Raw genomic sequence first — 26,139 nt, 5'->3', positions numbered from 1 at the left:
AATAGCAACATCATTTTTTTACCCTTCGCAGGAGGAGTTTTAATAGTATCAATCCACTTGTTTTTCATACAATCTAAGACTTTGTCTTCAATATGCGTTTCCTGTATGAAACAAATATCTGCTTTACAACTTCCTAAATAATCCAAAAGTTTTGCACGTTTTACAGGATGTCACAAACCTTTGACATTCACAGAGATTATTTTAACATTATGAACATTAGCCATAGTAAAAAAAAAATAAAGAAAAAACTAAGAAGAGGAGAAAAAGTTGAAAAAGAACATGAAGAATAGTAGCTCTAGAACAGGGTAAAAGGAAAGAGAAGGAAAAAAGCAAAGAAAAACAAACATAGAATAGAGGACACAATGAAACATTAACAGATTTTAAACGCACATATGCTTTACAAGCATGACCAAACTGTTGGACCTCAGTGTGGAAATAAACAGTAAATTAGTCAGAAATACATATTAAAGTAATGTTCAAGTAGCAGAATCAAGCGTTTCCATAGAATGCTATGAATGTTGATCCAGGAATAATCTTAAATCTTCAGGTCGTTGGAAGGAAAATAATCATAACTGAGGACGCATGTCTGTGAATTCCTTGCAGTTTTAACAGTATCTTTAGCGAAGTCTTGGTGAATAAAATTTGTATTTCCAATGACCATTAAGGAGGGAATTTCCTGTGCTGCTTTCCTTATCAAAACCAAATGATGGTGACGTAAAACCTTAAAAAATATTTGTCTTGGTTTTGTGTGGTGAGGATTACGATGAGATAGAATCCTATGCGCTGTATCAATTTCAAATTTCTCCAGAAATTTGATGTTTAAAAGACCACGTATCAAATTCTCCAAGTATAGTCTGCAATTGGAACCTTCAATATCTTCAGATAAATTAAAAATACGTAAATTGTATCGCCTGTTACGATTTTCCATATCCATGAGGAGAGCAGACATAGGAGATATTTTTGCCACAAGTGGTGTAAAAGCATCAATGTTTACTTTGTTGTCTTGTATTTTAATTGAATTATCTGAAACTTTCATTGACATACTAGCCATATTTTTGCGCAGGTTTTAAATCTCTGACGCTATTGTATCAGTGTTAGCACAAAGTGCATGAATTTCATCAAGAATTAATGCCAAGGAACGTTCACTTGATTTCACCACTTTAGATTTTATTGGAGGAGGAGAAATATATTGTTTCCTCTTATTATGAGGTTGTTGCGCATTTTCATTCTCCATTTTCCTATTATAAAAATCAAGGATGTAGATAAATGTAAAGTGAAGGAAAAGGAGATTATTACAGAAAAAAACTGCTTCAAAAAAAGCTTGGTGCAGCTGCTAAAATGGACTGTGGGAGTGGTTAGGCCAACGCCTGACCTTTCCTGATTATTTACTCTGCCCCCATGACAGGAAATCTGGGCAGTACCTTGAAGCAGAGTTTGAAGATGAAGCAGGAGGGAAGAAAACACCACTTCCGACGTCGTGAAGACCAGGAAAACCACCACAGCAGCAGGTAAGGTTTTCAAAGTACTGCTACTTCATTTTGGACACAATTCTGACAGGAATTTAGTAATTTATTTGCAAAAACAGGCTGTTCCGATGCAGCGCTCACCAGGAGGCGGCCATCTTGTTTTTGCGCGCTTGCATGTCTCCCCCTGTTTTTGTATGTAATACTTAGCTGTTATGTTGTCATTTCAGACTAATAAAGCTTTGCCAGAGAGGTGATCTTCAAAGGCTTTGAGAGCTAGAAAGATTGCCATGAACTCTAAATGATTGATGTGGAGCACCTTTGCTGGTGACTCCACAGTCCTTGCACTGTGTGTTGTTGAAGATGAGTCCCCCAGCCAGTAAGGGATGCGTCCGCTGTTAACACTGTTTGTGGAATCGGGTCTATGAACGGCCATCCTTTTGATAGGTTTTGTGTGTTCCATCACTGCAGAGAGCGATGAGTACGGCCACTTACCAACACTAGATCGGTTAATAGATCTTGAGACTGGTTCCACTGACTAGCTAAACACTCTTGATGTGGACACATGTGTAGCCTGGTGTGGGAAACGATCATGATGCAATATGCCATCATTAGTGCTGGCTTTGATGAGCCAGTCGTCCAGATAGGGAAAGACATGTATGCTTTGTCTTCTGAGATGCGCAGCCACTATCGCCAGACATGTTGTGAAGACTCTGGGGGCTGTAGTGACTCCGTATGGGAGCACTTTGAATTGGTAGTGTTGATCTGCTATCACAAACCTGAGAAATTTGTGGTGAGGCGGATGGTTTGGAATTCAAATATGAAAGTAGGCGTCCTTTAAATCTAGAGTAGAAAGAAAATCACCTTTTTGCAAAAGAGGCAGTATTTGTTGCAGTGTTACCATGTGGAAGTTGTCTGACTGTATGTAAAGGTTAAGTTCTCTGAGATCCAGTATGGGTCTGAGAGGGCCGTCCTTTTTGGAATTAGAAAGTAAAAGGAGTACATTCCCAACCCTTGATGTTGAGCTGGCACATGCTCTATGGCTTGTTTTAGTAGCAGGGATTGTACTTCCTGTTTGAGAATGTCTAGGTGATCCAGTGGAAGTCTGTGTGACTTTGGGGGAATGTTTAGAGGAGTGTTGATGAACTCCAGGCAGTAACCAGACTGGATAATTTGGAGAAACCATTTGTTATTGACTGCCGCTTTGGTAGAAATTGTGACAGTCTTCCCCCTACAGGTGTTAAGTGGTCGGGAGGAACTATGGGCAAGTCACTGTTTTGTATTGGATGGCAAGGTACGTGTGTTGGAACCTCTACCTTGCCATTGTTTCCTCTGTAATTGCCTCGATAGAAACCCTTGGGACCTGGTTATTGCCCATATAGGTGGACGCAGTGTCTGAGGAAGTAGTCTTAGATCCTGATCGATAAAAGGAGTGACTAAAGAAACCACGCCCTTGTGGAGACTGAAGTGCTCAAATGGATTTAGCCACTTCAGTATCTTTCTTCATTTTATCTAATAGTCTACCATTGGCTCAAAAAGGTGTTCTTTGTCAAAGGGTGTGTTTAGTATGGAAGTTTGAACTTCTGGTTTAAACCCTGATATGCGCAGCCAGGCGTGTTTTCTTAAAAGAACACCAGTGTGTACTGCTCTGGCAGATGTATCTGCAGCATTTGGAAGCATCTAATTTGGTTGTTAGAAATTAACTGCCCCTAACGAACCAGGCCTCGCGCTTTTGATTTGTGTTCTTGAGGGAGAAACTGGATCAGTTGCTCCATTTCATCCCAGTGTGCGCTGTCATAGCGTGCTAGCAATGCTTGTGTATTGGAAATATTCCATAAGTTAGCAGCCTGGGAGGCTATCCTTTTCCCTGAAGCATCAAGAAGTTTAGAATCTTTATCTGGTGGTGGTGCGTCTCCAGTAGTCTGGGAGTTTGCCCTTTTCCTTGCATTAGAAGCTACTAGTCAATCTAATGGTAGTTGACCTCTTATGTAGACTGGATCTGATGGGGCAGGCTTGTATTTTTTATCTACCCTCAGGGTAAGGGTAAGTGCTCTAATAGGATCTTTAAAAGTGTCATCTACATGTCTGGTCATGCGTTTCAACATGGGCAACATGTGTGTAGACTTTTGAGTGTTTTGTAGAGTCTTGAAAATAAAGTCCTCTTCAAGGGATTCTTTGTGTAGTGGGACTCCATGGTAAGTAGCAGCCCTACTTAACACTCAACAAATCCTACACTGTCATCTGGTGGAGAGGGTTTGGTAGGATATATGTCCGGGTCGTTATCAGTGGGAGAATCAGTATTATAGTCATCCCACACGTCTCCAGTCTGATCATCATCATTATTTTCCCCATCCCCATCACCCTGATTGTCAGGTGTGTGTGTGGTGGTGAGTGCTCAGGTGAAGTTGGTACAGGTATAGTCTGGGGTAGAGAAGGTGAAGGAAGAGGAAGAGGGGAAGGATTTGTCCTAACAGTTCTCTTCCTCAATGGTATGTGGTATTCCTCTTCTGTAGTAGCACTTCTTTTTAAAGTCACTTTAATGGTGATATGTCCAGTCTTTGGGTGTTTAACCAGAATTTTTTGTTTGTGATCCAGGTTGTCGATTGATTCACCGAAAACATGTTTTTTTGGGGACTTCAGAGCCTCCGTGAGTTTCAGCTTCGAATTTTTCGGTGCCGATGGCTTCTTGCCCAGGGTTTTCTGATCCGAAGTTTGTTTTGGTGCCAACGGAGGATGATCGGTGGCAGACTTTTTCTTCGGCTCTGAAGTCTTTGGCTCGGTGCCCGATTTGGCATGGGGCTTTTCGGAGCCGGAAGGCTTTTTAGTATGCTTTGGTGCCGAGCCCAAAGGTGGGGCTTCGGAAGCTTGTTCTCAGTACCCACCGGGGCCTGAGGGCACAGTTAGGTGCAGAGCCTTTTTCTTGGATGAAAATGGAAGGTGGGGCGAGGTAGGGGGTGTACTCAGGGTACCTTGTCCCTACGGGATGTCTTCATCCACATCGGAGCTATCTTCGGAAACGAAGATGTCTTCCTGTTCCTCCTCAGCTCCGATGGGCTCGTCGCCTTCCTCTTTTTCGGATTGAGGTCCGAAGAGGTCGGGAATGGAACCTGTTTGTTGTCTCTGCAAGTCGTGTCGTTGGGCCCGACGATTGTGAAGAGTCTTTTTGAAGCTGAAAGCTCAGCACACGTTGCAGTGATCTTCTCTGTGGTCGGGTGACAAACCGACATTGTGTGAGTCGGTGTGCGGGTATTTTGCGTGGCACGAGGACAGAACTTGAAAGCAGTTTGTTCCATCAACTGCGAGTCGAACCAGGGGCTGGGCCCGACGGCCTACCTTGAGCTCTCCAATCGAAATTTTCATGAGGAATAACGATTCGCGGTGAAAGGGGAACCCAAGCGTAAACAATACCGTTGAGTGTGAATGTGATACACGCCAAGAAAGATTGAAGGATCGACGTCAGAGCGCAGCGAGGTACATCCAAACCCGATGGCGCAAAAATACAATCTGAATATGGAGTCAATGACCATGCCAATATCACCTTAGGGGGGAGTCCCCTACCACGTGACTAGGGAAAACTTCTGCCTGAAAAACAAAGTGCAGACATCGGGACCCAACACTAGATGGTGCTCTTATGCAAAACATGTGATCTACAGCTCACATGCCTCGAACATTTTGTTAGTAGTTCAAACGGTTCAAAGGATAGTGAAAATGCAGCAACACATGTTGCCCAGTGCAAAGATCGACTGGCCACTTTCCCGATGCTTATTGCTATATTTGGAAGTCACACTTGTAGTAATGAGGTGTAGCTTATGCCCAAGCATTGTTAACAAGTGCAAAAATGAGAAAATGATGAAGTAATACTATCACAAAATGGGCTGCTTTAGGCAGCATCATTTGACTTTCCTTTCTGCATAATTTAGTCAACACTGACACATAATTTGTCCCTCTCCTGACGCATAATTCCAGTGGCACTTGCTCAGTTGCAAAGGTGAACAGAAATTCTAAATTCAGCTTTCTGGCGCAAGATGTACTTTACTCACCAAGAGCATCATAGGCTGGGAGGAGATCAAAGTCAATATATTCTCGCATTGTGTTTGATCGCAGCTTGAATTTGAGGAAGCGGGGGTTTTCCCACTTGGAAGGCTTAAATTTGACTTCAAACGTTTCCTCACTCTGACATTCTTCAAGCCTTTTTTGAATTTCTTCAATAATCTCCTTACGTTTGCTCTCCAGCTGACAGTAGCCATCAATGGAAGTTAGGAAGACAACCAGATCGGCATCTGAGCCTTCTCGCAGAGCAGTGCCTTTTGCGGACGAGCCACCCTAAAGAAGGAGGATATGAAGTAACACAAAAGTATTTCAAGTCATTTGAAGAGTGAACAAAATGTATTCGATGTCAGAGACAATTGAACATATCTGCAAATTATATTAAGGGCAATATGTATTCACATTAGAAATAGTGATTACCTAATTGTGATTTCCTGAAAATCTCAATTAGGTAATCGCTATTCCTAATGTATGAAACTCAAAGAGTTTCATTTAGCAATTCCTAGAAGGTCGCAAATTGGGACCTGCCTCATTAATATTAATTATTATTAAGGAGCTTTATATAGCGCTGGCCAGACCCGAAGGTATTGGAGCGCTTTACAACAGTTATAATGCAGGAATCACAAAATAAGGCATAGGTATACATAATGGTTCTGAAGTCCCAGCGTGCAGAGCAACATTAAGGTATGGAAGTCCTGAGAAACCTTGATGAGTACACGTTGTCTTGGGCTGAACTTCTTTCAGGGAGGGGGGAATGAGGAGAGGGTCGGGGAGTTGGGAAGGGGTAGGTCTTAATGAAACAATGTCAGGGTGCTGCAGAGTGCAGGCAGGTGCGCTTCGGAGGCAGCCATCGGTTCGGGAAGGCATGGTTGAGGAAGAGGTCTTCTAGGAGTATTTTTAATTTTACAAAGGAAAGGGTAGTCCTGATATCAGTAGTGATGGAGTTCCAGATTTTAGGTACGTTACCAGCGAAGGCTTGTGTAGCGGTTTTTTGTTTGCATGTTTTCATAGGGATGAGTTGTAGGGTGTTGGAGCTCCTGAGGCTCCTAATAAGGTTTATCAGAATTTGCGACCCTCTAGGAATCACTAAAATCATGAGATGGAGGCCTGCTGGCGTCAGCAGACCACAATATCTTTGAATGATTTTCAATAAAGCAATCCTTTTTTTAATGGACCCTTTTTACCTTAAAGGGAAACGGGTTGGGTCAAAAAAAGAAAAAAGAAAAGTTTTCTTTTCATTTTTGAAGAGCAGGCAGCGGCCTTTGGGACTGCCTGCTCTAAAAAAACATTTTTGCCACCATTCCAAAAGGGGAAGGGGTCCCCAGACCCCTTACCATTTGCGAATGAGTCACGACCAACTTGAAGTTGGTGGTGAAATGGGAACTTTGTGCGACCATATTCTCGGCCACAAAACAATCATACATACCATTCTGATTTAGTATTAGGAAGGGACACCCTAAACACGCCCCTTTCAAATAACGAATCACCAACCCATTTTGCGATTCAGTAATAGGTTACCGAATTGCAAAATAGGGTTTGATACATGGGAAAAAACTTTTTTGCATTCACAAATTGTCCGATTCATATATAAGTCACCCTTACAGCAGGCCTTAGAGCGCTAAGGCAGGGCACATTATGCTACATGTGAGGGCACATCTGCTTGAGCAGATATGCAACTGTGATGTCTAGATACATTGCTAGACATTGCAAGTGATCAGGAAGCCATTATAAAGGTATGTACTGGGGACTAGTCATTACAATTTACCTAGCTAGATACTGGCGTCATTGAGAATACTGATGACTGGTATCAAACATATTGTCTTAGTAAATCTGTACTGATGCCAGTATCGGATTTATGAAGACATGTACCCAGAGGGTCCCTTATTTATTTATTTATTTATAAAGTTTTATATAGCACAAACTTGATCCCGAAGGATATCAGAGCGCTTTACAATTTGAGGCAATTAAATTACTTCCCACCCAATTCCCCTATAAACCCACATCCCACTATGGAACTAAAAATGCAAAATTAGAACAAAAAATGTAATAACTACTAAAAAATGTACAGCCCCTGTATCCCTACCAGTCACTTAGTGTGTTGGCTGACTGGCATCATCCAGCCTGCCACCACAGATAAGTTTCTGATTCCCTGCAGGCATGAGCCCGTGCGCAGGGGCTAGGAGCAATGCCTGCCCGGCGGAAGGTAATCACACCTCCTCTGGCATGATGGCTAGAGAATTTAGCATACCAAAGCCAGAGGCTTCAAAACCTCTGCTGCCTTTGATGCGTGACTATGGCTTCCCCCTAGAAATGGGGACCACTCCTACCCTGAGGTCCATTTGGCATCATAGCAGAAGGGAAATTAGATATTCAGGAGGCGTCTTTCACTTACAGGCTAGTCACACCCCTAAGGTGGACTACCTCAAGTGGACAGCCAGAGAAGGGTTTCACCATCTTGTTTTTGGTAAAACGAGAGAATTCTGGGTCAGGGTTATGCCCACTTCCAACTGGAAGTGGTCATATAGGAGTATAGTCAGAGCCATAATCGGGTTCTCCGCATTCGCTGTTTTTAAAGGCGCCATAATTTTAGCTCTGCTCGGATTGTGTTGGTGGGTGGGCTTGTACTTACTTTTAGTTTGTGCCACTTTTCTGTGACCTATTCGTCTGTACAGCTGCTTGCTTTCCACCCCACTAAACCACAAGCTTGCCTTTCCTCCTGGAACTCCAGCACGACTGTTAAAATGCTCACACTGTGATTTTGTGATCTTCAACCCTTGCACCACACCTCAAGCCCAAACAATAGGCCACCGCTCACCTTTGAGACATGATGCCTGGCAATCACTCATCTCCAGCCATTTTATGTTTTTTAATATCAACTGTCGTTCATTAGGGAAACGTCAGTCTGAACTTTTCAATTTTGTAACTGACCATGGCCAGATGCTGAGCTTTTTACAGAAACATGGTTGAATGAGGCCTCAGCACCAGACGTAGCCACTCTGCCTTTAGACTGCCGCATCCTCAGAGTTGATTTCACGAATAAGACAGGGGGAGGCATTGCACTTATCTTCAAAGCACAGTATGTCTCCAAAATACACAAACTTACCATCCCAGACTGTGAAGCTCTATTGTTTTCCCTCACTCCTTCAAACTATTTCTCCATGCACGGTAATCTGATATACCACCCCCCTGGTCCTGCGGCCAACTGGAGCTCCAGTTCAATGGAGGCCCTATCCCCTTACATCATAAAGTATGCTAGCTTTACAATTCTCTGGGATTTTAATATACATCTCAGCAATAAGTAATGCAAAACTGCTTCCTCTCTTATTGAAGATCTTATGGCCCTGGATGTCAAGCTTGTTAACAATGGTCCTACCCACAAGGCTGGCCTCTTGCTTGACCCTATTTTGTAGAACTGGAAGTACCTGTGAGCTGATCAGGCCTTACCTCTAGCCTGGTTGGACAATTCACATGTCCCTTCTTTCCCACTTTTTCAGGAGTGTCTCCGCCAGAGGTAGCCAAGTCCACCTCCTCTGGCGAGAACTGATTGAAGCTCAATGTTTCTGCCCTGAACTCTATTCTAGAGTCCAGTTGTTGGACGCTGCACAACTCCTTATGTTCTGACACTTCCATCATTAATTGGTGGATTGGGTCTTGACTCTTCATTCCCAGTAACCATAAAGCACCACAGAACCCTCCCTAATTTAGCGACACACTGCGCAAAAGTATTAGGTGTCCTTAAAAGATTACCACAAAAGCTGCCACACAGCTAGAGCCTCCTTTTTCCCCAGATAAAATCAAAATGGCCCAAAACTGTCTGAAAACACTCCTCAAGTAATGACAACAATTTCTCATCCTACAAACATAACCACAGTCATCCCTCTCTCACAATCCCAGTGCGATGAATTAGGGTTTAGGTTTCACACATTTTTTATATTCTGTTGTTCAAGGTCGGTGGAAGATTAGGTTTACATTCTATGATTTATTGTAGAATGTGGGGATTGGAATGTGATGAAGGAGGGATTGGAATGTGATGAAGGAGGCAGGAGTTTACCGATTTGGTGACAAGCTTGGGAGGAACCTGGATGAATCTGGTATTTTCTGTTCTCAAGAAAAACTCTGCTGGATATCGCGACTACATAGGTACTGTTTCATATTGGTCAGGGCACAGGGATTGTGTAGCAAGAAGGGCACATTAAAACTTAAATCTACATAATTGTACTCTTTCAATGTACTTTTTACGTTTCTGCGAACCAAGAGGTGACGTTTACATTTGCTCAACAAAAGCTGCGCGAGGCAACGACCGCGAGCAGAAGGCTTGCGTGCATGTACACAACTGTAAAGGCAGCGTGTGCTGGATATTCAAGCGTTCACCCTTCATCAGCACTCTGTGTGGTCTAGTCACTGTGTGCATAGCGTATTCATCAGCGCTCCGGGTGCATTCCGGAGTTCTCGTTGCTATTAGCTTCTTGATCGAGCTGGTCACCACATCTGCACTCTGTGTGCAGACTGGAGTCTCCGTGCAGTGCCAGCTTTCCTGATCAAAGTGTTATTCTGATGAATGTCAGGAATCTGGGACTAATGGCGAGTAGACAGAGCGTCTTGGTGTGCGTTTCTATTCTTTAACAACACATTTTCTGGCCAACTCAATACTACATTTAGAACATGTCAACAGCGATTGACACACTTTATTGTTCTTTTGTTTCATGCTAGTCATAAGGCATACAAGTATATGGCTATTTTGTTTTTTAACAGCGATTAGCATGCTATACTGGTCCCGTTAATTTTTTTAAAAAAAGGTATACTGAAGACTATTGACTTTTGAAGAATTTTTGTGCAGATTTTGTGTTTCTCAATCATGTTATTTTTTTATTGTTAATTTAGTTCCTTTGATCTAGTTACTACAAAATGCAAACAGTAACTCCACCCAGTTCTTTTTTACAGGAACAAGGGGACCCACCAATAAAATGGCGATTATGGCATAGGTTGTTTAATGCTTATTTGGGAGCTATTGATAGTTTGGAGTTCAAGAGAGATAGAAAAATAAGTTTACCTTATTATTATTTGGGTGTTGAGGGTCAGAATGTGTTTGACCATCTCCCAGCATCTACTGGACACAACATTGAGGATTTGGATGAATATCAACTTGCAGTAAAGCAATTGTCTATGTATTTGAGGGTAAGGTCAATCTTGAAGGTTCACAGACACAAGTCTTTACTCATGTTCAGGCTCCTAATGAGTCTATTGATTCTTATGTCACTGCTTTAAAGGTATTAGCAGAATATTGTAAGTTTGAGGGTTTCACGTCGCATTTGATCAGAGATCAGATTGTGTCTAGATGCAATTCGAAACAAATTCAACAGAAATGTATATCTTGTAAGAACCCAACGTTAGATGAAGCTATTGATATGGCTAAGAGCATAGAGTGCTCTCAGTTGGACTCTAAACATTTGGATAACGAGAATCCACATATGGTTGTGGCAAATGTTAATTCACAAGGTAAAGGAGCATGTTTTATCAATAGTAATAAAACTTCTTTTAGAGGAGGTAAAAGTGGCATTGAAGCTATTAAAAAAGTTGGCAGAAGTGTGGCTACTGGTGTCCAATATGCAACACTTGTGTCAAAGATCGAAAATTGTCCAGCTGTCACACAGGAATGCTGGAAATGCAAAAAGATCGGTTATTTTGGGAAAGTTTGTAGGGGTGGCAGATGCATCCCTGTCAGATCTATTGTAGATCTTGGGACGAATAATGAATGTGAAAGTGTAGAAAAAAGATTAGAGGAGTTGGTACTTTCTGTGGATCGAGTGGAAATCAATTATTTACAAAGTGAGAACAAGTGTAATGATCTTCTTGTCTCTGTCCAAATTGATGGTATGGCGATTCCACTTCTCGTTGATTCAGGTGCAAGACTCACAATGATCTCAGTTGGCAAATTCAAAGAATTTTGGTCACAGGAGTATTACTACTCCCAGATGTCGTGACAACAACATTTGATGGCAGCAGAATAGACTTGTGTGGATATTTTTGGGGAGATGTGTTTGAGATTAAAACTATACATGAAAAAGTTTATGTAGCCTACAAAGGCATAAATATAAAAGGGTTGTGACATAAGGCTGAGTTTGGGATGATTATTAAACCTGGGTCCGGTTTCCTTGTTAAATTCGGTTTGTGATAAAGTGCATTGAAAAAAAAAATGGAGATTGTCTTTCAGAATAAGATTGGGCAAATTAAGAATTTTGTTCACACTATTAAGATCAAAGAAGGTGTTTTGCCAATGAAGCAAAAAATAAGGAATGTTCCTCGTAGTATAAGAAGAGAGTTATCACAAATGTTAAAAGACATGCAGAATAAGGGCATTATTGAGAGAGTGGATGCTACACTTTGGTTATCACCGAGTATTTTAGCGAAGAAGAAAACTGGTCACTTATGTTTATGTGTAGATTTGAGGTCACTCAACAAAGCAATTTGGGTAGAGAATTATCCTTTACTATGTATTGACAATCTGAGAACGGCTGTAGGTCAGTCCAAATGGTTTTCTAAGTTAGATTTGTGTGCAGCATGCCACCAGGTGGTGCTTTATGAACACTCTCGTCACTTGACAGCGTTTGTTACGCCCGATGGTACCTTTCAATTCTGACGAATGCCATTTAGACTGGCCTGGGCTGCACAGGTTTTTCAGAAAGTGATGACCAGAATATTACAGGGGATGCCCAGTATGGTTGGTAACATTTTAGTGCACACTGCAGCAGAAGAAAGGCGGATGTATGATGCTACATTGCACATGTTTACATTGCAAACATTCACATCGCTGTCTTTACATCGCACACACATTCACAACGTCCCAGCGCAACCCATTACTTCGCTCCAACATTGAAATACATACAAAACACAATCACTACACTACGCACACAAACACCCTGCATGCTTTAACATCGCATTTTTTTTAAATAACACACACTACCCCAAGCACGAGCACACCCCTCCGGAGTGGCGGTGGCCCTGGTGCTGGTCGCAACCAGTGGAGAGCCCCTAAGAAACCCCTGCGCGGAACTACCAGTACCCGGAGGAGGCCCTGTGACCCTGCTGGCAAGAAGAGTGTGCAGCGAGGTGTTGTGAGCCTGGGTCCACCGTGGCGCAGGGCCCCGATCACACTCAAGCCGGGGCGGTGGAGTCTTAGCTTGCGGTCCCAGCCCCAACAAAGTGTGCCTGTACACCCCGGCATGTGGCATCTGCAGCTCGGATAAGAAATTAGGATTGCGTGGCAGGTCAGCTGAAAACAAGAAAGTGCCATGGACCTAGACAAAGAGCAAAGAGTGGAAAAATATTTCTCGAAATATCATCAATAGTGGGAGTAAACGCATAACGGATCAAGCTTCCAGGGCTCACAGAATACCTTAATGTTTCTGATAGGTATGTCCTGTAGGCCTCTCCGGACCTACTTACCAGCATATGGTAGAGGTTGGTACTGGCGCTGCTATGCCACCACATGTTGGATATACCACAAGGCAGCAAGAACAAACGCAACTTTAGAATGCACAATTAATAATGTATTAAGGAAGCAGAGGAGGCACATGTAAGAGAAGGTTTGTTTTAATTGCTGTGGTTAAATTACTTGCTTTCAAATCTGGCAACTGAATTAACTTTCTTCTGATGACTGTAAATGCCGTTGGGCAGTTCAGCTCCCTGTTTTATCACTAACAACAGGGCTTTAAGTCGGCCAGGTCCTGCCAGTGCCCTAACATGTACGCCCACAATTAATAAAATATGACATCCGCCTGGGCAGAAGTTATTTAATGCCATCTATTGTAACTCCAGAGGAGACACATTGGACCGAAAGTAATCAGTTTTTGTGCCGTTGGGCAGGATAACGTCCCTCTCAATCACTATAGTACCCCTGGGTGGTGCCTTGTATAGAGGGGGCACTTTTAGACCCTTCTCCTGGGCTGGGGTCCTCCAGGCACCCATTATTGCAAATAAAAGTGAGTAAACTCGACCTTAGGGCACCAATAACAGACACACATAACTTAGGGTTCTTGGCCAACAGACATACAAGCGTTCATGCACAAATAACTCTCTGCAGCAGGTGTGAGGGTGATGCGCATCATCATCATCATGGGACACGTGCACTGGGTACCACAACGCTATGCGCCCCAGAAAACCACTTGGCGATGTGTGTCAGGCCAGCACAGGGATGGGTGATGCAGCAGGGGAGCACTGTTATTTTTGTTGTTATTCAAAGGAGCAGGGTAAAGTTGATTTTGTGGGTACGGGGTGATGCTCATCAGGGGCTTCAGGGTGATGTAAACCGTGGGCACAGTGTCAAGAGGACTACCTGAACTCCTATGGTCTGTGGGGGCGATCAACGAGGGCCTTCAGAAGATAAGTTCCCAACTCCCAATTGCCCCTGCACCCAGAGAACTCTGAGCCCAGGAACGAAAGGGAAAGGGGAAGTGGATAACAAACAAGAGAGGCTGCCACACCCTGGTGTCGTCTAGGCTTGGTGGAGTTGAAGACACCTGCAAGAGTAACCACAAATTAATACGTCCCTTCCAAGAGTGGAATTTGCCATTCACAACACAGTTCAAGCAACTTTACACTTTTGAGATGTCACAGTTCCAAGATGTACCTGATAAGAGTGTGGGTTGAGCTGCTCTCCTAGGACGCTCAGATGACAATGGTAAACGGCGTCTTATTCTGCTGATGCCAGGACCTTGCTTGGTGTGTGTGTGAGTAAGGGTATAACCTATATGCGCATATATTATAACCCCTAAACACTTCTCCGACTGGATACAGTTCAAGGATGAAGTGGAAACACCTGATGGCTTTGAACATCCCAATTAGGTCTGACAGAATAATTCTTATGTCTATGAAGGTTCAGTAGAAGCTCAAGTGAAACGAACAACTAAGTCTCCAATGACTCTAGAAACAGAGTTCACGTAATGGCTGCCGACTGGAAGCTGAAGGAACAGAACCGGAACCCTTGCTGACAGGAATTGACTAAGCAACCAGTTCCGGCAAGTCTCTAATTCCACATTAGCAATTTCAGGTTGATGTACATGACGAACTTGGTTGAGGAACCAACCAACGCTGAAGGATCATCCGCTAGGAGCTGTCCGTAGCGGCTTACCTCACAACTACTGGAGCGGAGGGTCAAAACAAGGCAAAAGCTGTGAATCCGGGAAGACCAGAAACAGGTTGCGAGGAGCTGTCCAAAACGAATCCTCTTCGGAAAGACAAAGTTCTGAGGAACGACAACCAAAATGAGAATCTGAGGAGACTCTCCGGAATGCTGCCGCTCGCTTCAGTATGACGGTTGAAGTGCGCAGTACTCAAGGATGGAGAGCACGAAATGGCCGCCCGCATTGTGAAAGACTAGAACGCTAACCTTGCGCTAAAGCGGCACAGCGCTGCCTTGACCTGCCGGGTATACCGTTCTTGCCTCAATGAATTTCTGCACCCCCAATAACGGTAATACCACGGAAATTCTTTGAGTCTTATTCCTGGCAGTGGGGCACTGCGGGTTGACACCAGGGCGGGCTTGACAGTACCCCCCACCAAAACCCCCCTTCCAGGTTTCAACGGGAACATCTTGTGGAAAGCTGTCACTAATCTGGGAGCATGCACGTTATCACTGGGCTCCCAAGACCTCTCCTCAGGACCATAGCCTTTCCAATCTACTAAGTAGAACAACTTTCCCCTCTTAATCTTGGAATCAAGGATTCTTTTGACCTCAAACTCTTCAGAAGACTGGATTGAAATGGGTGCTGGACATTGTAAGGTATTTGCCAAAGACTGCGATTTTGGGGCCGACTCTTGTGTCGCTTCCACCAGGGCAACCCCGTCTACTGGTGGAGCCGATCTTTTACCGTCGTAGACTTCTTCAGTCTCTTCGGGCACTCACGAACAAAATGGCCCGGTAGACCACAATACATACACAGTTTTCCCGCTCGACGCTTCTCTCGTTCTTCCATACTGAGAGGGCCTCGTACTGAGCCGATTTGCATTGGTTCCTCGGCCTGGGTGCCTTCAAGGCTCTTACTGACCTCGGTTCGAGCTCGGTCCAACCTTGGCGGGGCTGATCTGAAATCCTTGCGTCTCTCACTCCGCCTCTCAGCCTGGCGCTGGTCGATGTGTAAAACTAAGTCGATCAACTCCGACAAATCTGTGGGTCTCTTAGGAATTTGAGCTAAACCATCCTTGAGCTCATCTTTTAGTCCTCTGTAAAAAATAGCTGCTCTCTTGGCCGCGGGCCAACTGGTTTCTACGATGAGTTGATTAAATTGTGCAATATAAGCAACTAACTCCTTATTGCCCTGCCTGAGATCCAGCAATTCGTTGTCGGTGGCCTGTGAAATGGTCCTCCTATCGAAAATGCGTAAGAATTCTGCTTTGAAATCTTCAAACTTGTAGAGTACCGGATCATTAGCAGAGACCAAGGGTAGAGACCACGCTGCTGCATCTCCACTCAGATAAGACAGAACAAAAGCCACCTTTGACTGGTCTTCCTTAAACAAAATGGGTTTGCACAAAAAATGCAACGAGCATTGTGTCAGAAAAATTTGGGCCTTATGTGGGTCCCCTTGAAACCTCTCTGGAGGAGCTAATGGAATAGTGGGTGACATGGCATGCACCACTTGGGTTGTTAACTCTGAGGAAGATGAGGGGGAAGCAAAACTCTGAAACTTCGATCTTTCAAAACTGGGGTTGGTACTAGTAGCTAACTCATCTAATCTTTGCCGTAGATAACTAGTCTCTTGATTGGATTTCTTAATCTCCTCCTGAGTGTCGCTCAACTGTTTTTGCATTCCCTCTAGCACTGAGGTCAAGGCCTTCATATCCCAACCCTCAGTCATCTCGCCCAGACAGAAGGCACAATGTGTCTATCGGCACTTCAATCTGTCAAGAGGACTACCTGAACTCCTATGGTCTGTGGGGGCGATCAACGAGGGCCTTCAGAAGATAAGTTCCCAACTCCCAATTGCCCCTGCACCCAGAGAACTCTGAGCCCAGGAACGAAAGGGAAAGGGGAAGTGGATAACAAACAAGAGAGGCTGCCACACCCTGGTGTCGTCTAGGCTTGGTGGAGTTGAAGACACCTGCAAGAGTAACCACAAATTAATACGTCCCTTCCAAGAGTGGAATTTGCCATTCACAACACAGTTCAAGCAACTTTACACTTTTGAGATGTCACAGTTCCAAGATGTACCTGATAAGAGTGTGGGTTGAGCTGCTCTCCTAGGACGCTCAGATGACAATGGTAAACGGCGTCTTATTCTGCTGATGCCAGGACCTTGCTTGGTGTGTGTGTGAGTAAGGGTATAACCTATATGCGCATATATTATAACCCCTAAACACTTCTCCGACTGGATACAGTTCAAGGATGAAGTGGAAACACCTGATGGCTTTGAACATCCCAATTAGGTCTGACAGAATAATTCTTATGTCTATGAAGGTTCAGTAGAAGCTCAAGTGAAACGAACAACTAAGTCTCCAATGACTCTAGAAACAGAGTTCACGTAATGGCTGCCGACTGGAAGCTGAAGGAACAGAACCGGAACCCTTGCTGACAGGAATTGACTAAGCAACCAGTTCCGGCAAGTCTCTAATTCCACATTAGCAATTTCAGGTTGATGTACATGACGAACTTGGTCGAGGAACCAACCAACGCTGAAGGATCATCCGCTAGGAGCTGTCCGTAGCGGCTTACCTCACAACTACTGGAGCGGAGGGTCAAAACAAGGCAAAAGCTGTGAATCCGGGAAGACCAGAAACAGGTTGCGAGGAGCTGTCCAAAACGAATCCTCTTCGGAAAGACAAAGTTCTGAGGAACGACAACCAAAATGAGAATCTGAGGAGACTCTCCGGAATGCTGCCGCTCGCTTCAGTATGACGGTTGAAGTGCGCAGTACTCAAGGATGGAGAGCACGAAATGGCCGCCCGCATTGTGAAAGACTAGAACGCTAACCTTGCGCTAAAGCGGCACAGCGCTGCCTTGACCTGCCGGGTATACCGTTCTTGCCTCAATGAATTTCTGCACCCCCAATAACGGTAATACCACGGAAATTCTTTGAGTCTTATTCCTGGCAGTGGGGCACTGCGGGTTGACACCAGGGCGGGCTTGACACACAGGGTGACAGGCAGCTGAGGGTATAGAATGATGTACATTAAAAGCACCAGTTGATGTGAACCAATGGGAACATTCTCTGTGCAGTTCCATAGACTCAGTTTGCAGACTGTCCTGCCACTCACTCCAGCAGGAGAATTGCACTTTGTAAATTAGGGCGATGTCAAGTTATATTTTCCACACAGGTTTTATTGTTGATGTTAATGTGTGCAGTACGGTTTGCATTATGCATGCTCGTGTGTCAGAATGTTCGGGCTTATGTCCTAGTGTGTATGATTTTGCTTTTGGTTTTGTGTCCTTATGACAGGGTGTGTGTGTGTGTTCTAGTTTCAGTGTGTATACGCTGTTGCGTCAGTGAGTATACTATTGTGTGTCCACGTGTGCTTATGGCTAGGTGATCATGTGTCACTGTGTGTACTCTTCTGACAATGTGTGCTCTTCTTGTGTCAGAGTGCGTGTATGGTATGTCAGAGTGTGTATGCTCTGGACTGTGTGCGTCTCATCTCATTGGGTATACGTCCTTGTGTGAGAGTGTGTGTATATGTCAGAGTGTGTGTGCTGTGGACTGTGTGTGTCTCATCTCATTGGGTATACATCCTCGTGTCAGAGTTTGTGTATATGTCAGAGTGTGTGTGCTCTGGACTGTGTGTGTTCCCATCTCATTAGGTATACGTCCTCGTGTCAGAGTTTGTGTATGGTATGTCAGTGTGTGTGTGCTCTGGACTGTGTGTGTGCTCTCATCTCATTGGGTACACACCCTTGTGTCAGAGTGTGTGGCCTTGTATTAGAACATGCGTTCTTTTATGCTAGAGTATGCATGCTTGTGTGTCAGGGTGTGTGATAATATCTCATATCATAGTGTGTAGGATCTTGCATCTGAGGGTCATTTTGGCAGCGTGTTCATCTTTCAGTGTGTAAGTGTTCATGTGTCAGTGTGTATGCGCTAGTGTGTCTGTGTGTGCTCACGTGTCACTTTGTGTGCTCTTCTGACGCGGTGTCCTTACCATTGTGCCACCGCTGTGTGTGATAAATAAGGGCTGTCACCATACGTCCCATAAGCCCTTATTTGTGATAACCATCGTAAAAGCATGCAATGTGAACAACAGTGCGTTGCAAGGGCTTGCGTTGCTGTGTTTTATGATGTAAAAGTTCCCTGCAAAGAAAAAATTGCGTTGTGATGTCCCAGCGAAGTAGGCACCTCGTTGTAATGGGTGTTCGCCAAGAAAGGCATGCTGAGGTTGAGGAGCAAGTGTTTGTAACTTTACAAAATAATGGTGTAGCTGTTAAGGAAGACAAGTGTATTTTTGCCGCGAATAAGATTGAATATTTGGGTCATACTCTTTTTAAAGATGGTGTCAAACCCAAAACAAGGATTGTAGAAGGTATTGTTAATGCTCCTCGTCCAGTTGACAAAGATTAACAACGATCATTTATCAGTTGGTGTGAGTTTTATGCAAAATTCATTCGAACTTTCGCAAGTCTGAGTGTTTAAGAAGTCTGTTGTAAAAAGGAGCAGATTTTATATGGACTTTGACTTGTCAGGAGCATTTTCAACTTATCAAGCAGAGTATACTGGCAGCCCCAGCACTTCAACCATATATTGAAGATAGAGATACATATGTGATGGTGGATGCTAGCTTTTATGGTATGGGTGCAGTTCCTTTACAGATAGTTGCTTTTCCTTCACAGATAGTTGAAGGTACAGAAGTGACAGTGGGGTTTGTATCTAGAAGAATGAAGATGGTGGAGTTGAGGTACTCCGTAATAGAGAAAGAGTTGTTAGCTTATTTATAGGCTATAGCGAAATTTAGATCTTACTAATGGGGAATTAAATTTTGGCTAAGGACAAACCATAAACCCTTGGTTGATATTTTGTCGGATACTAAAATAAAGGTTAGCTAGATTGACGACAACATTATTAGAGTTTCATTTTGCAATTAACCACATTGCAGGAGGGAACAATGTTAAGACAGATTTCTTGTATAGACTATCTGTTGTGAATAATGAGACGGATATGAGAGAACAAGAAGATATAGAGGAATGCATCATTGCGCAGGTGCAGGATAGAGTAATGTGTGCGAATATAGAAGAATGGCAATGTGCTCTAGAGAATGATGTTGTGTTGAAACAAGTAAAAAAGGAATATGCTACTTACCAGTATGCATCTGTTCTTGGCATGTAGGGCTGCTGACATTCATATCTGTGCATAGATCGCCACCTAGTGTTGGGTCCGGATGATTTTACATTGTTGTCCTGGAAGAGTCTTCGAAGTATCACGAGATAGGTGGCTCCTCCCTTGGACTACAGTGCGCATGGGCATCCTCTCCATGCTCAGATTGTTTTTCGCCATTGTGGCAGAGAGGGAGTATAGTACAGTAAGAGATGTCCATGCAAAGAGTGAATGCTACAGCTGCGACAGGCACCGGGGAGGTGGGTGGGCGATATGAATGTCAGCAGCCCTACATGCCAAGAACAGATGCATACTGGTAAGTAGCATATTCCGTTCGAGGCATGTGGGCTGCTGAATTCATATCTGTGCACAGAATGTATAGCAGTATCTCCCCTAGCGGTGGCCGCCTGTCCCAGCTGCAGCAGTCTGAAAAAGAGTTTTGAGAACGCCTGTCCTACAGCAGCTTGCTGTTTGTAATGTACATCTACACAGTAGTGTTTGGTAAATGTATGTATGGTTGACCATGTGGCTGCTCTACAAATTTCGTGTAAAGTAATATTTCCTAGGAAAGACATGGATGCCCCTAGTTTGCGTTTGGAATGCGCCCTAGGGGGAGCTGTTAAGGTGCGTTTTGCCTTTGCGTAACATATTTGAATGCACTTAACAATCCATCTGGCTATCCCTGATTTAGAGATAGGGTTGCCTCTGTGTTGTGGTGAGAAAGCAACAAACAACTGTTTTGTCTTTCGAAATGCCTTAGTTCTATCTATGTGATAAAGCAGAGCTCGTCTGATATCTAGGGTATGCAAGGCCCTTTCAGCAACTGTTTGTGGGTTTTGAAAGAACACCGGCAGGTCTATTGTTTGATTTATATGGAAATAGTATACAACTTTTGGCATGAATTTGGGGTTTGTTCTGAGAACTACTCTATTCGCATGTATTTGAATGAATGGCTCCTGAATAGTTAGGGCTTGCAGCTCACTAACTCTTCTAAGTGAAGTAATGGCAATAAGGAAAGCCACTTTCCAAGTAAGAAATTGTATTTCGCATGAATGTAGTGGCTCAAAAGGTGGTCCCATAAGTCTGGTTAAAACGATGCTTAGATTCCAGACTGGCGAAGGAGGGTGCCTTTGGGGAATTACTCGTTTAAGTCCCTCCATAAACGCTTTAATCGCTTGCACTCTAAATAGTGAAAGGTGTTGCCTGTTTTGGAGATATGCTGCTAACGCAGCTAGATGTATCCTGATGGATGAGTATGCTAAGTTGCAACGTTGTAGGTGCAAGAGATAGCAAATGATGTTTTGTGTAGAAGCATCTAATGGGTTTATGTCGTTGTTATTGCAGTAAATGACGAAGCGTTTCCATTTAGACGCATAACATACCCTGGAAGTGGGTCTTCTTGCCTCCTTGATAATATTCATGCAGTCTGGAGGCAAGTTCAGGTATCCAAACTCTAGGATCTCAGGAGCCAGATCGCTAGGTTCAGCTGTTGCGGATCTGGGTGTCGGATTTCGCCAGGGTTCAGAGTCAGAAGACTGGGTGTGAGTCGCAGTCTTTGATGAGGCACCACTGACAGTTCTAGGAACGTTGTGTACCATGGTTGCCTTGCCCATGTGGGAGCAACTAGGATTAGCGTCAGTGAATGTTGGCGCATCTTGCGTGCTACTAGTGGTATTAATGGAGCTGGGGAAAAGCGTACGCAAATTTGCCTGACCAGTTCATCCATATCGCATTGCCTTGCGATTGCGGATGTGGGAACAAGGCGGCAAAGTACTGGCATTTTGCGATTTCGCTTGTGGCAAACAGATATATCTCTGGTTGTCCCCATTTGTGGGAGAATGGTTGGAGGACCTTGGGGTGAATCTCCCATTTGTGCATCTGTTGGCTGTGCCTGCTGAGCAGGTCGGCTATCTGATTGTCCTTGCCTGGGAGGTGTTCTGCCATGAGAAACATGTTCCTCTGAATGGCCCACTTCCACATGCTTTGGGCTAGATGCGACAGCTGTGGGGAGTGTGTTCCTCCTTGTTTTTGAATGTAATACATCGCTGTCATGTTGTCCGTCCGGATCAACACAGTCTTGTTGCATAAGTGTGTTCTGAATGCTATTAGGGCTAGAAAAACCGCCGTCAACTCTAGAAGGTTCATGTGCATCTTTTTCTGTTGTGTAGTCCATAGTCCCTGAACTGTGTAATGCAGGACATGGGCTCCCCAGCCTAGCAGGGATGCATCCGCTGTTATCACTATTTGTGGGACAGGCTCTTGGAACAGTAGACCTTTGCAAAGGTTTTGTGGATTCCACCAATGCAGAGAGTTGTATGCTCGACTGGTCACCAACACTAGGTCCTTTAATTGCCCTTGAGCCTGGTTCCACTGCCTTGCTAGGCACTCTTTAAGCGGACGCATGTGTAACCTGGCATGAGGGACTATGAATATGCACACGCCCATCATGCCTGTGAGTTGCATAAACACTCGAGCTGGTAATGAGTGCTGTGGTCTGAACTTTTGGATCAACGTTTGCATTCCGTTTATATGTGCTGCGTTCGGATATGCCTTTGCTGCTAGTGTATCTATTGTGGCTCCCAGGTACTGTTGGACGTGGGAGGGTTGCAGGTGCGACTTCGGGTAGTTTAGCGAGAAGCCTAGGCTGTGCAGGAGCTAAATGGTCTTTGACATGTGGCTGGCACATTGCTGGGCTGATGGCGCTTGTATTAGCCAATCGTCCAGATATGGGTACACATGAATGTGTTGTCTCCTGAGATGTGCCGCCACTGTTGCTAGGCATTTGGTGAATACTCGTGGAGCTGTTGTTACACCGAACGGTAGGACTTTGAACTGGTAGTGCTGTCCTAGAATAGTAAACCTTAGATACTTTCTGTGAGCAGGGTGTATTGGTATATGAAAGTATGCGTCTTTGAGGTCTAGAGTTGCTAGGAAGTCTCCCTGGCGAAGCAGTGGTAAGACTTGTTGGAGGGTGAGCATATGAAAGTGCTCTGACAGAATGTACAGGTTGAGGGGCCGGAGGTCTAATATTGGTCTGAGGGAACCGTCCTTTTTATGGAATGAGGAAGTATAGTGAGTATACTCCTGTTCCTTGGTGTTGTAGTGGGACTGGTTCTATGGCCCCCTTTTGTAGCATACTGATGACCTCTTGCTGCAGTAATGTTATAAGTTCCTGCGACATGGGACGGTGCACGGGTGGTATGTTGGGTGGTGTTGACGTTAGTTCTAGGCAATAGCCATGTTGGATAATTTGCCTCACCCACCTGTCTGTAGTAGTGATGTTTAACCAGACTGGTAGGAATTGTTGTAGTCTTCCCCCGAACGGTGTTATATGGTCTGGGGGTAGTGCCAAGAAGTCACTGTCTGGTGTTAGTGGAGGATCTATTGGCATTGCCTCCACGACCTCTGCCCTTGGTATTATTTCCTCTGTATCCACCCCTGTTAGTGTTTTTACTGTATGTGGATTGTGTACTTGTTTTATAAGTGGGGGATTGCTGCGATGTGTTACCTCGCGCTCCTCCTCTATAACTTGAGCGACAAAAGGAGCCTCTATGTTGTTGTGACTGAAGGGCTCCCATGGACTTCGCCGTTTCGGTGTCCTTTTTCATTTTGTCCAGAATTGAGTCAACTGCTGGACCAAACAAGACATCTGGATTTATAGGCTAATTAAGAATTGTGGCCTGTACTTCATTTTTGAATCCAGATATGCGAAGCCATGCGTGCCTTCTAAGCAGTACGCTAGTGTTAATAGATCTGGCAGCTGTATCTGCCGCGTCTAGAGCACACTTAATGGAGGCATTGGTGATGAGCTTTCCCTCTTGTACAAGTTCATCTGCCTGCTCTTTGTAAGGCTCGGGTAAGTGTTGTAGAAGTCCTTCCAAAGAATCACAGTGTGCCCTGTCATATCTGGCCGGTAAGGCCTGTGTATTGGCTATTCTCCATGAGTTTGCTGCCTGAGCTGCCACTCTTTTGCCTGATGCTTCCAAAATCTTAGACTCTTTGTCAGGAGGAGGAGCTTCTCCAGTTGTTTGTGAATTTGCACGCTTTCGTGCGTTGGACACCACCAATGAGTCTAGAGGCAGTTGTCCCCTGATGTATGTAGGGTCTACTGGTGCCGCCCTATACTTTTTTTCTATTCTAGGGTTGATGACACATGCTCTAGTAGTGTCTTTGAAGATGTCATTAGCGTGCTTTAAGACGCCCTTCAACATGGGGAGAGTTTTGACACTTCTTTCTGATGTTACCAGTGTATCAAATAGAAAGTCCTCCTCTATAGCATCAGAATGCATGTCTACATTATGGAAGCTTGCAGCTCTGTCTATTAAAGAGTTAAAAGCCACTGTGTCTTCTGTGGGTGATGGCTTAGCTGGGTATACAGCAGGGTCTGTAATGGGTAGAGCCCCCTCATTGTCTGGCTCACCTCCACCCCCCATGCATCTGCGTTGCGGTCCTCAAATGGGTTTTGTATATCTCCAAAACCCACATCTGCATCCTGATCCTGATCTTGGTTGTAATCAGAGTGTGCAGGTGAGTATGGTGTGTATGGAGTAGCATGCATAGCTGGAGAGATAGGTTGGAAAAGAATAGGAGAGGTAGCAAAGTCTCTTTTCTTTTTCAGTGGGATTTTGGAAAGGTCTTCACCAGGCACTGGTCTTATTTTCCTTTTATACACAGTCACTTTCCCAGTATTTGGGTCAATATATAATTTTGACTGATCCTCTGTGGAAGGGTCCGGATGTATGATCTCCTCTTCCACAGTCTTTTGCCTTGGTACCGTAGCCTTTGGTTTTACCTTCTCCGGTTCGATGACTTTACCAGGTTCGACCGCTTTTGGTGCTTGGATTGGTTTCGGTCTGACGCCTTTTACAGGTTTCACCAGTGGTTTTGGACCGATCGGTTTAGTCGGTTCGATAGCCTGTTTAGGTGTTAGAGGTGTTTTCGGAGCCTGCGTCTTCGGCTCGATGCCCCTGTTTGGATCGACGGGCTTCGGCTCGACCGATTTGGTGTGGTCTAACTACGGTTTTGGTTTTGGTTCGACGACCGTCTTGGGTGCAGCCCTTTTGCCTTCGTCGACAGTCGAACCCGATTTGCTCGGTTCGCCGCACTTTGGCTTCGAGGCCGATTCGACGGCCTTTGGCTTCGAGGCCGATTCGACGGCCTTTGGCTTCGAGGCCGATTTGACGGCCTTCGGCTTCGAGGCCGATTCAACGGCCTTTGGCTTCGAGGTCGATTCGACGGCCTTCGGCTTCGAGGTCGATTCGACGACCTTTGGCTTCGAGGTCGATTCAACGGCTTTTGGTTTCGAGGTCGATTTGACGGCCTTTGGCTTAGAAGGTGTCAATGGAACGGTGGCCTTCGGGTCGGCACCCCTTGGTCTTATTACCTTTCGTTCGACGATGTTCGGTCCTAAGACTGTCGTGTCGATGAGTCTCGGTTTTAATGTAACCGGCCTTGTAATACATGTCTCAGAAGACTCTTTTTGTATGTTCTTAGCCGGGCGGTATGGCGGGGCTGTAGAACTACTATTTTGATCTTGGCGAAGGCCTGATGGTAATGCCTCGACATGAGTCTCTGATATAGGCGTAGTGTCTATAGGGGGCGGTGTACTCACGGTTCGCCCATTGTCGTCTTCGGAGTCGTCTTCGACGGCTACGATATCTTGTTCGTACTCTTCGACATCGACAATCTGTTCTTCGTCGTCGATATAATATTCAGAGTCGTCGTCGGAGAATCGCTCTCCCTCTTGCTCCGAGTCTTCGGCGTCAATCAATTCCTCTTCGTCGTCGAAGATATTCTTGGGCTCTGGTGCCGACCTCTGCATTTCTTGCCTTGCCGTCCGTCGATTACCGGTCGTCTTTTTGGACCGGAACTGAGCACAAGCAAGGCAGTCGTCTTCATTGTGATCTGGAGACAAGCATTTGTTGCACACTGGATGTTTATCAGTGTGCAGGAACTTCGAGTTGCACTGCGGGCAGTATTTGAATTGACTCCGTTCCATCGACCGTCGGTCCACGTGGTGTCGAGAAGGCCTGAGGGCCCGATTCGACGACCGGAGTGCAAACTAATGTCGAAGAAGGTTCTTGGTACCGATAGCGAACAATACCGACGCAAACCGAAGGCCTTTTGGCCTTTTGAAAAGTTTTTGTTGATTCCGAACTTGGAGTGCTGGAAAGTACATCAGAACCCAATGGCGGGAAAAAACAATCTGAGCATGGAGAGGATGCCCATGCGCACTGTAGTTCAAGGGAGGAGCCATCTATCTTGTGATACTTCGAAGACTCTTCCAGGACAATAATGTGCAATCATCCGGACCCAACACTAGGCGGCGATCTATG

General features: G+C 44.8%; 1 protein-coding gene across 1 annotated transcript in view; it reads right to left on the bottom strand.

The window, feature by feature from the left end:
* Positions 1-26,139, bottom strand: part of LOC147679609 (2'-5'-oligoadenylate synthase 1-like) — a 183,260-nt gene that overhangs the window by 120,921 nt on the left and 36,200 nt on the right. The window contains exon 3 of the mRNA XM_086943184.1: positions 5,504-5,786. Coding sequence (XP_086799310.1) covers positions 5,504-5,786 — 283 coding nt within the window. The remainder of the gene's footprint in view (positions 1-5,503; positions 5,787-26,139) is intronic.

Source organism: Lissotriton vulgaris, chromosome 11 (genome assembly GCF_964263255.1).
Source record: "Lissotriton vulgaris chromosome 11, aLisVul1.2, whole genome shotgun sequence".
Taxonomy (NCBI): domain Eukaryota; kingdom Metazoa; phylum Chordata; class Amphibia; order Caudata; family Salamandridae; genus Lissotriton; species Lissotriton vulgaris.
This window is presented reverse-complemented; position numbering and strand designations above follow the sequence as displayed.